Source organism: Macaca mulatta, chromosome 13 (genome assembly GCF_049350105.2).
Source record: "Macaca mulatta isolate MMU2019108-1 chromosome 13, T2T-MMU8v2.0, whole genome shotgun sequence".
NCBI lineage: Eukaryota > Metazoa > Chordata > Mammalia > Primates > Cercopithecidae > Macaca > Macaca mulatta.
In genome coordinates this window covers 10,473,570-10,489,077 of record NC_133418.1, presented here as the reverse complement: position 1 = coordinate 10,489,077, position 15,508 = coordinate 10,473,570, and the positions used below count along the sequence as shown (strand labels likewise).

Here is a 15,508-nt window from a genome sequence, read left to right as displayed (position 1 = left end):
AACTCTGCCTATTCTTTCATCTTAGAAAGAATAAAAAATGTTATTTCCTTTATGTCACTACTCTGATTAAGGCTGACATAACCTTATAAAAAGCATCACTTTTGTAAAAAATATTCAATATCTACCAAGAGACAAAGTTATTAGGAGATGATTCAGCAAACTGACAAGTTAACTCTGAGTTTCAATATGAAACATATTAAGATCTTAGTATACAAAAATTAGTTGGTATTTGCACAGCATTCTGCAAATCTGGATGTGTGTACGTAAAATTTTTAACGTACTTTAGTTTTATGTGTGAATTTAAGAGATTAAGGTTATATTAAATAATGAATTCATTTCCAGAAAAAGAGCTATTCTGATAAATGTAACAGATACTCTAGCAAGTGTTAATAAAATAGGTGAAGAATATAAATATTAAGTCTTACATGTAAGAATTTTAAGATTTTTTAATTGTAATGTTTAATACCAATATTTTTGCTTTTCTATCACTCTTAAGTCTCTTTCTTTTTAAAAAGTTTTTCTGATTTCTAAAGCAATTTACACTCAATGTAGGACATTTACAAAAGGAAGACTGAAAGAAGAAAATAATCTCAACAAGTATAATTTTTAGCATGTTTTCCTGTACTTTTTATAAATGTTGTCACATAATTAAGATGTTTGGCCAGGCATGGTGGCTCATGCCTGTAATCCCAGCCCTTTGGGAGGCCAAGACAGGAGGATCATGAGGCCAGGAGATCGAGACCATCCTGGCTAACATGGTGAAACCTCGTCTCTACTAAAAATACAAAAAATTAGCCAGGTGTGTTGGTGAGCACCTGTAGTCCCAGCTGCTCGGGAGGCTGAGGCAGGAGAATGGCGTGAACCTGGGAGGCGGAGCTTGTAGTGAGCCGAGATCGTGCCACTGCACTCCAGCCTGGGTGACAGAGGGAGACTCTGTCTCAAAAAAAAAAAAAAAAAAAAAAAAAGATGTTTAAATGATTGCATATCCTGCATTTCCACTTAATATTACATAATGAGCATTTTTCCTGTGTCACAAAACTCTTTGTTAAAACCATTCTAACTGCTACCTAATATTACTTCATGTGGCTATATTATCATTTACCAGATGTATTATGCGATAATCACATGACCATCTTCATGGGTAAGGCAGGACGGCTCAGTTTTTTTGCAGCATGGGCTCAGGTGCCAGCCTGGGTAGATTTGAATCTCCATTCTACCCTCTACCAGCTAACCGACTGTGGGCAACTGACTTACCTGTTCTGTGCCTCAATTTTCTTATCCATAGAAGGGGATAATCATACCATCTCCCAGAGCTAATGTGAAGGTTAAATGAGTTACTATTCCAAGTGTCTGGTGAATGGTAATACCACTTAAATGTTAGTTATTATTATTTGTCTACATTTCTTGTTATTTCCTAGATGTTACTCCATGGCAGTACAGTGATTGAGTTGAAGACTACATTTAAACCTGACAGATGCATGCTGCCAAACTGCATTCCAGAAATGTTGCAATAATTCATATTCTCTCACTCAATAGCACAAGACAGTACCTATGGACCACACCCAGGAGAGCACTGAGCAGCTTTACTTTTAAAATGTAATTAGACAGCCAAAATGGAAAAATGATAGCTCATTGTTTTCTGAATTTGCATTTCTTTGGGTATAAATGAGGCAAATATTAATCACATATTATCAGCCATTTTATTTTCATGTTTATGAACCATCTCTTTACGTCTTTTGTCCAGTTCTCAGATGTTTGTCTAACTTGTTGTTTACTTTCTGTCTTTTGTTATGCTAATATATGACAAATTTTAGATTGATGTAGTCACACCGATCACTCTTTTGCTTTGTGATGTTTTCATTACTTTTGAGTGTAGGATATCCTTTCCTGTCAGGGGTCACATAGATGCTTATGTAGTGTCTTCATTTTTATGACTCGGTATTGTGTTGTTTTGTTTTTATGTTTAGCTTTTTTCATCCACCAACAATTAACTTTCTTGTTTGACATGAAGATAGGGAGTAACTAAACCTACTTGCCTCAAATAGCTACTAATTACTTCTCTACTGTTAATTAAATAATTCCGTATTTCCCCTACGGTTTGCCAACACTATGTTGTCATGTATAAGTCCTCCCTGAGCACTCTACTGAAAGTCTAACACAGCATGCTTGCCCAAGTGCAAACACACACATGCACACACACACACACACACACACGCTCACACACACCAATGTGCCTCTACCCTCCCACCTTTCGTTTTTCTATTCATAGCACTTATCACTGTCGTATTTTCACTTTATGTCTGCTTGTTTGTTATTTGCTGAATTATTGAATGTTTTAAATCCATAAACTATATATAATTTTGAATCTAGGTGATCATCTGATCCACTGGCACATCTGCATCATCTACTTTTAAAATGCTTTTTAAAGCATGATATCTTGGAAAGTATGTTTTAGCAACTAATGTGAAGTCTAGGCCACCAGCTCTCACTCAAGTTTGGAAAAAAATCATGATGGCTGGGCTCCACCCAGCGTTCTGGAGGACAGACTGGGCATCCTGATTCCTCAGAACTCCGCAGGTGACTCTAATGTACAGTCAGATGGAGAGCTGCCGACCTAGGGCATTTATTTGTATTCTTAGGAAAGTAAATTTAATACACCTTAAATGCATATATTTGATGTGTCTAAGACATATTAAATATTTGTACACGTACATATGTACGTACATGTGTGTACACACACATAACGAATCGTCACAAACTTACCTAAATCACCCAAAGGCGTGAAGTTTTCTCTAAACGAAGAAAAAAAAACAGTTTCCTTCCAAAAATGGGGTGACCTAGGCTTAAGGTCAGATCCAAGCTGACCACTCTGTCTCCCAAGGCAGCACAGTAAAAAGCCCTTCCAGAGGGTCCAAACAGTCACCTGAACCCCTGGCTCTGCCCAGTTGCCCTTGTTTATGGGCCCCACCCTGAGAAACTGACCTTTCTCTAAATGTAATTCACAGAAACACATAATGCACAGGGAAAGAGCCACTTCAAACTCTTTCTAATGAGGAACCTGAGATTTGAGGAAGTGAATTGGTGAGCCTCAGATTACAGCTTTTCACAAGGACACACATGAATCAATGTAGATGCTGTAATATAAATCACTCATTAGCAACACATACAATCGAGCACCTCCTGACACAAAGTGCCTGGATGAAAATCTTAACACCAGTTTTCTAAAAATGTAATTTTTCTTCTACAGTGTTCCATGCATAGTCGTTTTACTCAGCCTGCAAGATGATAAAACAACCAAACGCAAAGAGGAGAAAACGACCTTGGGGCATAACATACACACGCTTAAACTCTAACAAACAAAAGAATTTGTGTGGAATTTGGCTTCTCATCTGTAAGGCCAAGAAAATCAAGGCCACCTCATAGTCCTTGTCACACAAGTGTCTGTTGTTAGCCTTATCCTTCCCCCAACCTAGTGTCGGCAAATCGTGGGCAAATCTGCCTATGCCTGTGCCACCTGGGCTACCTTCCCCACTTCTCCCAGCTGCCAGGTCCCTAGAGTCCTTGCAACTTGGCTCAATATTTGCCTTCTCAAGGAAGCTCTCCAACTGCAACAGCCCCAAATGGTGCATGTCTTTGTCCAAGCCCGTCTCCATCATTCCGCAGGTGTCTCCATCACTCCTGGACTAGCTCCCACTCTCTGGTGAGGTCCATGAGGGCAGAGACCCTGCGTTTTCTTTTCTTTTTTCTTTTTTTTTTTTTTTTTTTTTTTTGAGATAGGGTCTCGCTCTGTCGCCCAGGCTGGAGTGCAGGGGCACAATCTCTGCTCACTGCAACCTCTGCCTCCCAGGTTCAAGCTATTTTCCTGCCTCAGCCTCCCGAGTAGCTGGGATTACAGATGCCCGCCACCGCGCCTGGCTAATTTTCTGTATTTTTAGTAGAGACGGGCTTTCACCTTGTTAGCCAGGATGGTCTCGATCTCCTGACCTCATGATCCGCCCACCTCAGCCTCCCAAAGTGCTGGGATTATAGACCCTGACTTTTCAATCCACATTCCTAGACTTTAGCCTTAGTTCTTAGCCTTTGGATGTGTATTTGTGCAGGGAGAGGGAACACACTGTCCCCAAACCCAATTCCCCAAATTTACCCCTCCTAGCCCATCCAAGGCCCTGAGGTTGAGAGGTGTGCTCCCAATAGCAGCACTGTGTATGACACAAAATCGGTACTTGCAAAGGGTCTTGAGAATGAAGCAAGGGAAGTCAGTGAAATAAACACAATAATCTTGGATCTCTATATCTGGCTGCAATTGACACCTCATTAATTTGTCTGATAACTGCAATGCAACCTGCTGGGCTTTTTAACTTCCCAAGGCTGGGCAGAAAAAAGACAAAGGCTCTGGAATCAGAAAAACAGTAGGTGTGAGTCTGGGATCTACTACTTAGTAGCTGGGTACTCTTGGATAAATGATGGAATTCCTCCTCCCTTTTATTAATAAAAGCATAATGATAGTTCCTATTTCATGTGGGCCTTAGGAGGATTAAGCGAAAATAAGATATCTAAAAATTTTCTACAGTGTCAGGCATGCAGTAAGCACTTAAAAAATGACAACTATTGTTATCATTTATTTCAGTTGTTCTCACCTCTCCAGAAAACAATTGGGAACGTCTTAATGTCTAAAACTGTACTTTCAGAGAAAGACGGCATGCTGTCTCATCAATTATTCACACATATTCACACACACACAATCTCTCTCTCTCTCTTAATTGACCTTGTTTTGAGAATCCCTCCCCGGATGGTGGTCTTCCCTTCCCCTGGGGGAGTGGGGAGGGGGTGTAGGTGGCAACAGGGCCCACCCTTACCTTCAGAGGGGCGTCCCCGAGGCTGGGGCGGGGACGGCAGCTCCTCCTTCACACCAGGTCGTGACTGCGGAGGCCAAGTTCGGAAAGTAGGTGAGAAGCAGCGATCCCCGCCTCCTGACTACCGTGGAAAGTGAAAGAGAGGTGTGATTAAAAAGATAAGGCACCCAGAGAGGGTTACAAAAACAAAAACCAAAAAAGAAGAAGAAGGAAAGAAGTAGGAACAGAAAGAAGAATGTCAGGGGTTTGGCAGCTCCTGGTTGCTAAACCCGGCCAGTGGAGGCTGCAGGTGGGCGATGCCCGCGGTCGGGCAAAGCTCCGGGTCCCGGCGTGTCGCGGTCTGGGGCGCTCTCAGTCTGGGGCGCTCCCGGGCGTAGAGTCCTCCCTGACTTGGGGGTCCCGGTCTGGGGGCCCTCCGGTCGGGGTGCTCCTCGCAGCGATGCTCCAGGACCGCCTCCTCCACCCAGGCGCCCCGCGTGGAGTTACCGGAGCTACTGGATCGCGGGGTCCAAAGGGCGCAGCTGGAAAACCCAGCGCCTCGCCCTTTCCCCTCGGACTGCGTGGGCCCCAGACATCTGGCTCTTCCTCCCCAGCCGCGCGGCGCGGGTCCCGGGAAAATCAGGGCGGCAGCCGGGTGACCTGCAGGGCCGGAAGGTGGCGCGCCCGGGCCGCTCGCACGCACCCTGCAGGCCGGCGTTCACAGGAGAGGATCCGAGGAGGGAGGCCAAAGGGGAATGTGTGTTTCTAGATTTTTACTTTGTGGCAGAGCTGTTATTAAACAAAAGGAAAAGGAAAACCCATAGCCGACAGGCAAAAGGTTTAATGAGACAATGATTTTAATTCTTTTTACCCAATCAAGATAATTCACCAAAGAATAAACAAAAATATGTAGTTATCTCAATAAATGCAAATAAAAGCATCTGACAAAATTCAACACCCTTTTTGAATTAATAACGATTAGAAAACTGAGAGTAGAAATGACCTTTCTTAATCTGATAAAGAACATCTATAAGAAACCTACAGGTAACTTCACATAATAGTGAAACATTTTGCGTTTTCCTAAGATTAGTGATGAGATAATGATTTTGGCTCCCACCTGGGACAACTGCTTTGCAACAAGTGGAGAAATAAAGATAAAATTAGAAGGCATAAAGACTGAGAAGAAAGAATTAAAACTACTGGTTTTAACAGAGAGCATAATTATATGTAGACCAACCTTTGAAATTTACAAAAGAAACTACTGGAAATACTGAGTTTATCAAGATCATGGAATATAAAAAAAATCATAGTAATTCTATATATTAGAGATGGAAACTTGAAAAGTGAAGTTTGTTAAAAATGCCATTTACCATAACATTTAAAAATCAAAATACCAAAGTATAAATTCATTGGATAACGTATGAGATATCTTCTGTGAAAACTACAAAATATTGCTAACAGAGATGAAACATCTAAGTAATAGAGGGATATGCCACATTTATGGATTGGAAGACTTAAGACATCTATTCTCCACACCGTATATTTTTAGACTCTCTATATTACAGAGTCCATATACTTAATGCAATCCAATCCAAATCCCTGGAAAATTTTTCAAAGAAATTAAGAAGCTCTTTCTAAAATTTATATGAAAATGCAAATAATCTAGGATTGTCTGGACAGAGACAGAGTTTCACTCTTGTTGCCCAGGCTGGAGTAAGTGCAATGACACAATCTTGGCTCACTGCAACCTCCACCTCCCGGGTTCAAGTGATTCTCCTGCCTCAGCCTCCCAAGGAGCTGGGATTACAGGCATGCACCACCACGTCCGCTTACTTTCGTATTTTTAGTAGAGACGGGGTTTCTCCATGTTGGTCAGGCTGGTCTTGAACTCCCTACCTCAGGTGATCTGCCCGTCTCGGCCTCCTAAAGTGTTGAAATTACAGGCGTGAGTCACGCGCCCGGCCTGTCCAGATAATCTTGACAAAAACAAATTGAGAGACTTATACTGACTTGAGGGTTTATAATTAGGCAATAGTAATTATGACAATGTGATATTCGCAGAAACATACAATGCAAAATAGAAAGTAGACTAATAGACCCACACATACCTAGTCAATTGATTTTTTAACAATGCGCCGTGTCAATTCAATGGGAAAAAACAGTCTTTCACAAATGTTGCTGGAACAGCTGGGTACCTCTACAGAAGCAGCAGCAGCAGAAAAAAGAACCTCATCCTTACCTTGTTCTATATACAAGTATTAATTCACCATAGACCATGGACCTAAACATAAAAGCTAAAACCGTAAATATTTCATAAAAATACAGAGAAGACCCTTGGACAGGCAAAAAAAAAAATTCTTAGCTAGGACACAAAAAAACAATAGCCATTTGGGACAAATTGATTAATTGGATATCACCAAAATTAAAAATGTCTACTAAGCAATGACATCACTTAAAAATGAATACATAATCCTGGATATATTCTCACTTTACATCTATCTGGCAAAGAACAATACATAAATAATTCCTACACATCAACAATATAAAAAGAAATACAATTTAAATAAGGCAAAAGATTTTGCCTTCATTAAAAAAGATATACGAATAGCCAATGAAAACATGGAAAGGGCTCATCATCATTAGTCCGGGAACTTCAAGTTAAGACCATGGTGATATTCATCTAACACCTGTGAAAATTATTAAAATATAAAGAAACTTGACAACACCAGTTATTGATGAGACAATGAAGCAACAGAGCTCTCATACACAACTGGTGGGAATGTAAAGTAGTACAATTAGTTTGCAAAACAATGTATAAGTTTCCCTGAAACTTAAATATGCACCTACCAAATGACCACCCTTAAGGGTCAACCAAAAAGAAATAGAAACATAAGTCCACAAGTATATTCATAGGAGCCATATTCATAATAGCAATAAACAGGAAACAATTCACATATTCATCAACAGGAAATACAAAGGAACAAACTACCGAATCATGCAAAACATGGATGACTCTTAAAAGTATTGTTGAGTAGAAGTAGCCAGACCCAAAGAAATATGACTTTACTGATACGAATATAAAGATACGACAAAACGAATCCGTGGAGTTAGAAATCAAAACAGTGCTTGCCTGGTAGCACGGTGGAACTTTCTGGGGTGATGGAAATATATCTGGGGTGATAATTACACAGGTATGTTCAACAGTCAGAAATCATCAAACTGAACACTTAGGATCAACGTTTTATTGTATGCTATGCAAACTTGATTCAATTCAAAATAACTGATTTTTTTTCTTACAATCACAGTCATTTTCACCATGATTGTGTGGCAGATTGTAAGATTTTTTTTCTTACAATCACAGTCATTTTCACCATGATTGTGTGGCAGACATTGAACAAGTTTTGGCTACATTTGTTTTATTCACACTAGCTTGTATGGCAGAAGTATGTATTACCGTCACGGTACAGAGGAGGAAATAAGAGAGGTCAGTGGTGGTGCTGGTGTGAGAATCCAGGTCTTCTGGCATTTTCCTGACCTCATTATGAGTGCACACCCTGAATCATGAGCCACCGCCGCTGAGAAAACCCTTGGGGTTCACCTTCTCCATCCTCCTATTTTTCAGTTGCAGAAACTGAGCCCCAGGGAGCTCAGGTGACTTGGGAAGTGGTGTGTAAGTTCAGGAAAAGGACAGTGGAGAAAAGAACTCAGCAACTTCAGAGTTTTCCCCAGGCCAGCCCTATCTGAGGTCTCTGGAGTGCTTCTCTCTTCCCTGCGCATTTTCACAATTCCTCTACACCCCATCAGGGTTAGCAAGGAGTGTGCCTTCCTGGGCTATATACATGGCTCCCATCACACCTTCCTTCTCATCCCTCCTAGAGAGGCACTCAGCACACATTCAGAAAATGTAAACGTTGAATACTTGCAATGGAGCTTATAATATAGATGGTTAAATCATATTTTAAAATAAGAAATATGGGGGCAAACTAAAAACAAAGGTATTAGGGAGCCAAGAAAGAGATCGTTACAAAATCCGTGTAATGATGTCCTATATGCCTGCTGTAGAAAAATCTCAAATTTAACTCTGTGTTTTCAAGTAGCTAATGTGAAGAGGAAAACAAATCAATTCCAAAATTTCCTGGGTCCATAAATCAAAAGCACACTTGTCATTCTAGGTGGATGCGAGAGTAAAGACACATCCATTCCCGAGAGAGAGACTGGGGAGAATCTATTCTTTAGTGGTCCTCATTGAGAGAAGTCGGAGAATAGAATTAATATGAAAAGAAATACAGTAAAGTTTTGTGATAATAACTATTGCCATTTATTGAATTCTTACTCTGGCCTACATATTTTTTAAACATTTGATTAGCACAGAAATCCAAAGGGTTTTATATTATCATAGTTATTTTACCTACGGAAACTAAGCTTTGGAGAAGTTCAGTACTTTGCTGAAGATCACACAGCTGCTAGGCCTACAGAGGATGGCTTGTTGATTCCAAATACTATGATAGTTAGCCATACAATGCCCTTTTCATTGACCAATATTTTAGTAATTCAACAAAACCAAATGGTAATCTACAGAAGTAAGGTAGCCAGATTTAGCAAATAAAACTACAAGATCCCCAGCCAAAACTGAGTTTGAGGTCTTCAGATGAAAGTTCATTGTCTGAATTCAACCTCAACAGGTGTCCTGATATTTGTTTGTTTTTTTTTTTTTTTTTGGACGGAGTCTCGCTCTGTCGCCCAGGCTGGAGGGCAATGGCGCAATCTCTGCTTACTGCAAGCTCCACCTCCCGGGTTCACGCCATTCTCCTGCCTCAGCCTCCCGAGTAACTGGGACTACAGGCGCCCGCCACCACACCCGGCTAATTTTTTTTTTGTATTTTTAGCAGAGACGGGGTTTCACCGAGTTAGCCAGGATGGTCTCGATCTCCTGACCTCGTGATTCGCCCGCCTCGGCCTCCCAAAGTGCTGGGATTACAGGCGTGTCCTGATATTTTAATACAGATTTCCTGTATTTTATCTGGCAACTCAATCTGGGGATACAGATTAAAGGTATAGGTACCTAGACAAATGAGTAACCATAAGGAATCTTCTAGAGATATGATTTCTCTTAGTACGGATTCTGAAAGGTATTGAATGACAATGAGTTCAAGATGATGTTCTCTGTCAACAGTCCAGAGTTCAGTTTTCTTTTGCCAGTGAAATACAGAATCATATACATTATTAAGCAGTTCAACTGAGATAAGCGCTCCATCCACTTACAAAATTTGAAGTACCAATAGGATTCCTATCTGAGGGGACACTCGCAGTAGCTCTGGATCCAGTCCTGCAACCCCCAATGGTGTGTGCTTTCCTTCAGTGCTCTGAGTAAAGTGGCCCTGACTGTAAATTAACTCTATTTTGCCAAAACGGTTTTCTCAAAATGCCCTATTACCTTCATAGAAATGTTACAACAAAATGGTCTCAAATTGGAAAAACATTTTAAAAATAGGATTGTTGCAGAATTTACCAGGGTAGATATTTAAGTTGCATCTGTGTAGTACAACTGGGAGATGGAACACTATGAATATTTTTAAATGTTTTAAAACGTTTCAGTGACATGCCACGTTTTTATTATGATGTTTGCAAAACTCCACATGGTATCATCTCAGCTATAAAAATGATATGTGTAAAACAAATTTTTGTTTGTTTGTTTGTTTTTGAGAGGGCTGTCACTCTGTTGCCCAGGCTGTAGTGCAGTGGCATGATCTCGGCTCACTGCAACCTCCGCTTCCTGGGTTCAATTGATTCTCCTACTTCAGCCTCCCAAGTAGCTGGGATTGCAGGCACGTGCCACCATACCAGGCTGATTTTTGTATTTTTTAGTAGAGACAGGGTTTCACCATATTGGCCAGGCTAGTCTCAACTCCTGACCTCCGGTGATTCACCTGCCTTGGCCTCCCAAACTGCTGGGATTACAGGCATGAGCCACCGCAACCAGCCATAAAGTTTTTTTTTTTTAAAAGAAAATTTAAATCTTAAAATGATGGATTTATGAGTGATTCTTATTACTTTCTTCTTTTATATTTTCTTTTCTTCCATAATATCCTTCTAGCCCTTTTATAGGGAGAAAATATTTCTAAATTGAATAAAAGTATATGAAAGAAATTTTAGAATTGAAAAAAAGCTTGATCATAATGGCAATGGGGATAAGGTATTCCAACAAAATTAACAATATTGAGATGATGAGACTGAGTATCCACTCAAATAAAATATAATAGGTGGGTGCGGTGGCTCATGCCTGTAATCCCAGCACTTTGGGAGGCCGAGGCGGGTGGATCACTTGAGGTCAGGAGTTTCAGACCAGCCTGACCAACATTGTGAAGCTCCATCTCTACTAAAAATAAAAAAAAAAATTTTAAAAAGAAATACCCCAATAATTAGCCAGGAGTAAAAAAGGCAGCATGCACCTTTGAGATATATATATATATATATATAAAAATTCTGGCATGTTGGGAACAAGATTTATGACTGACATTCAGCCTGAGGGAATCAGAATGTTCTTCAAGATGATGTGAAAATCCACTGTCGAATGATTAGTTTGCTCTTCAGATTATTGACAAAGAATCAGGAGCAACAAAGCAAGACAGAGAGAGAGGAAAAGAGAGTAGTGAAAACATCCCACACCACAGTGAAGAGAGTCAAGCAAAAAGGGAAAGGGAAGGGAATGGTGGCTGGAGAATGGGGGAGGATTGAGGAGAAAAAATTCTGGGCATTTTGCATCCACCCAGAATCAGGGAAATGGAAGCAAAGTTACCAGATAAAACCTGAGGCCGGAGCCCTTTGACATTCCTACTCCTCACACTTCAGTGCAGGGGCATGGGCCAGCTAGGAGAAGTTAGGAGAGCTTCAAACTCAGATGCCTTTGCACATCACAGCAGGCACTATTGCTTCTGGGCTGCCAAGGAAGTCAAACTGGAGGCCTTTCTGGGCATTTTGCTTGGCACAGGCATTTGGTACCTCACGTGCTTCCAGAATTTGGAATTCAGGGACCGTTTATTGGCAACGTGGTCCTCCCTCCACTTGATGGTGCCCTGCACTTCCATGAGATGCCTGAGAGAGTCCTGAAGCGCTTCAGCCTGCAGCATGTCCAGCTCGCTCAGAGCCTCCATCTCAATAAGAATCACCTTGGAGTCGTTCTGGATGAGGGCACTATGCAGGGCAACTTCCTGCTCGTAGGCAAACTCCTCGCTGTGCGTGATCTGAGGGGTCAGGATGAAAATGTGCCGCCTGCTCTTTCGTATGTTGGTTTCCACTGCAGTGACTACATCTAGTCATACAAGAAATAGATAAGATTTCCTATCAGTCTAATGCTTGAAACATAAACATCCTGAACATGTAAAAGTCTTATTGTTATAATCTGGTGTGAGATTCTCTGACATCATTCAAGTCACTTATTCATAGAAGTGGAAATATACGTGGATAGAGAACCCATTTTTTTCTTTGTGCTCCTTTCATTTGAGAGAATATCAGCCCCAATGTCCTCTTTTTATTTCCCAGGTAGCTTAGTCTTAACTAAAACAGAGTCCTTCTAGGTAAATGGGAATGTAAAGATATTTAGTCTACTGTTGCATTAGAGACTTAGAATTCTGATTCATTAGATATATATTATCTTCTTAGAATATTTGCTTATATGTTTTAAAATGGCTTAAAAATTTAACTCACATATTTAAAAGCACAAACTCAGGAAGCTCTGCCCCTCAAAATTGACCCAAGTCTCTAGGAAAGTAAGTCCTGACTTCACTTCACCCCCCATTAATCTCTGTTGTAGAAATGGATTTGATCCAGACTAGAAAAATCTTAAGGGACAATAGATCCCCTTTCCCTTTTGGTGTTTATAGAGCATAGACTCCATGGTGATTCCAATTCACTCTGGGTAGACTTAGAAAGAACATGAAATACCCAGTCCTCACTGCAACAGAAGAAAGCACAACCATGAATAAAACAACCCATGATATTCTGATAGACTGGTGTCTGAGGAATTGCAGATGCATGAGGCAGGCCAGCTGAGAAGAGGTGCTCCCAGAGGCAGGAGCACAGCTGCTGCGGAAGCCCCACCTGGAGGGTCAGGTACATGACCACCCTCTGACCTCCTGCCAGTGTCTCCCATTGGCTAAACCCAGCCTGGAGCAGAGGACAAGGGTGCAATGGCTTCTATGATGATCAGCCACCCAGGGCCACTGGATGGAGTGGTGATGCAGAGAGGATTTTGGTGGGGCAAATGCAAGATAAGTCTCATGAGAATAAAGATAGCACCTTAGTCAGTCATGAACTTTCCTAAGCAAAGAGTGAAGTTTGGTGTTGTTTTATTGGGTTTCATTTTATTTTGGTTGAGGAAAGGTCAGAGGACATGCACTGATGGAGGGAAGTAGAAAACCATTCCAGATTAGTATGTTGTCACACATTGAAGGCAGCACAAGCTTGAGTGTGAGAGAGCTAGCATCTGGGTTTAGCTGGGGAGAAGTGTAACTAGAACTTAGGTGGATGGACTGAGAAAGAAGAGGTGAAGAGCTTGTGGCCAGATGTGGCACACTGTTGAGCTCACAAACAACAGGAGTCCCTGCAGGTCCTTGAGTACGAAAGGAGTGTTTGAGAGCATTACTCATTACTTCTATCTGCCTGGGTGGCCAGTGGGAAAATGGGAGAAGAAGAGAGCCTCAAGAGAAGAAGTGCATTATATTCTCCTGAACTGTACCTTTCACCAGTCTCTTGAGCCATTATTGAGGCTATGAGCATTCCCAGATATTCCAGGGTAAACCAAATTCACCTGTTGTTCATACCTTTACATCTATAGGCATGTGAATTCCTCTTCTTAGTAAGATGAGTTTAAAATGTAAAACTGAATGTTTACTTTATTAGGCTTAGGCCCTTGATATCTGAGCCCCATTTATATTCCAAACCCTTCCTGATCTGTGAGAAATTAGAGAAGAGTTCACAAGGAGGGTCCATAGGTACTGGACATAAATGTATGAAGGGAAGTGAAAAATAGCTACTGAAATCACAGGAGTTGTGATAAAACTGTCAAAAATATATAAAATTGGGTAAGAACATTAAGGAACAGAAGCTACAATTCTATGTGCTCTGGTGAGAATATAAATTTGCAAATGTTTCACCAACATAAAGAAAGTCATGAAGACTCTCTGAGTCCTTTTAAGGTATTTCAGCTAGTGCCTATGGCTACCAGAACAAAATTCTTCAATGTTTAAGTCCTCTTTCAAATCTTATGGACAGAATTAAGAAGTGGCAGAGTTATCCTGGTGGGGGACCAAGGAAATAAAGTAGGGATGATGGTTTACTAAGTCCTTGAAGCACAGGACTTCTAACTCTGAATTCATACCACCGACATTACTGTGAAGATCTCATCACCGGGACAATGATGGGAGAGGGAAGAGTGAAGGATAAGTGTCTGCTCCTGGATAAATATTTAAAGTTTTGGTCTTAAGGTCTGAGGTAGTAAATGCAATTCCTTATCCAATGCAGGGATAAGGCCACCTAGTTCACAGCCTCTAATAAGCATGAATTTCCGTCCCTAATGTATGTCCATAGCTTTACCTTCTCCAGGTAGCGTATCTCTCCCATAAATGCATAAGGTATAGCCACATTTATTTTCAAGAACATCGGGCAGAATCTGGTGGACAAAGTACTCTACACGACTGGCCCCATCTGTACTGGATGTGTAGTTCCGTGGGTAGATAACATAAGCATCATAGAGCTTTCCATCTGAAAATGAAAACAAGAAGTACAACTTCTTACTTGATTCTAAAAATTCTTACTGGACTCTTAGAAGACGTTGCTCTCCAAGTTTTATGGCTGTTGGTGAATGCGTGTCATCCTCCAAAATGTTCCAGACTCAAGAGATGTTGACGACCAAACCACTGCCACAAAACATGATCAGGAAATAACAGTCTTCATCCCAGAGTATTTCTCCTTTTTACTGTCACAGACTAAATAACAAAAAAGTGGAGCCTGTCCAGTGCAGTTAAAACCATTTCATCAATGTTGATTAATAATCTATGAACAAGGGGGCCTTCTGTGCTGGATAGACCTTGGTTTCATCTTTGGTTTCCCCATACTCCCCTGGGGAAGTGAAAAAATGTAAAGTTAATAGTAGCAAGGGCATAGAATTTTTTAAGGGGTCTGAATTTTCCACAAATCAAACCGTTAGCTCCTACTTGAGTCAACTGATTGAAAAATGCAACGTGTATCTGCCTCCAAACGAAAGCATGAGGTTTGCATCTAGCAGGCAGAACTGACTCCTTTCATGAGCATGTTTGTGTGCCTAGGTTAGACTTTACAGATCAGGGTTTCAGGTAGAACACACATGCGTTCTGACGGACCTTTCTAACCTGCTCACATCTGGAAAATAGGAACAATTTTGCTACTGTGTTTAACTTCATAATATCTTACCAATACATTATGAAACTTACACCTTTCTGGGCTTGGGGCAGATTCTGTCATTGGTAACTGAGTAGGAATAGCAATCCTATCGGGGAAGAAATGTGAGCTGTTGAGATGAATCTCAGGACCATGAGGAGTTACAGAGCAGGATGGAAAATGGCCTCTAAGAAAATCCAAAAACACAACTCACTGATAACAGGTTAGCAAGCAAAATGGAATCTGGGTTTAGCAGCCTAGCT

General features: G+C 41.0%; 2 protein-coding genes across 9 annotated transcripts in view; both read right to left on the bottom strand.

The window, feature by feature from the left end:
* The window catches only part of IL18R1 (interleukin 18 receptor 1), a 43,263-nt gene extending 37,740 nt beyond the window's left edge, over window positions 1–5,523 (bottom strand). For 2 of the 4 annotated variants that reach the window (XM_077958938.1, XM_077958939.1), the window contains exons 1-2: window positions 5,340–5,502; window positions 4,857–4,974 (exon numbers count right to left, since the gene is read on the bottom strand). The gene's annotated coding sequence lies outside the window, so the exon portion shown is untranslated. Of the gene's footprint in view, window positions 1–4,856 lie in introns of all 4 variants that reach the window. The other 2 variants (XM_015113029.3, XM_015113030.3) reach the window with 1 other exon arrangement.
* A 6,079-nt stretch (window positions 5,524–11,602) lies between these two features.
* IL1RL1 (interleukin 1 receptor like 1) overlaps window positions 11,603–15,508 on the bottom strand; it is a 34,588-nt gene continuing 30,682 nt past the window's right edge. For all 5 annotated transcript variants that reach the window (XM_077958933.1, XM_001107813.5, XM_077958934.1 and 2 more), the window contains exons 10-11: window positions 14,424–14,591; window positions 11,603–12,141 (exon numbers count right to left, since the gene is read on the bottom strand). In XM_077958933.1, the coding sequence (XP_077815059.1) occupies window positions 11,756–12,141; window positions 14,424–14,591 (554 nt within the window). In that variant the 3' untranslated portion in view covers window positions 11,603–11,755. The remainder of the gene's footprint in view (window positions 12,142–14,423; window positions 14,592–15,508) is intronic.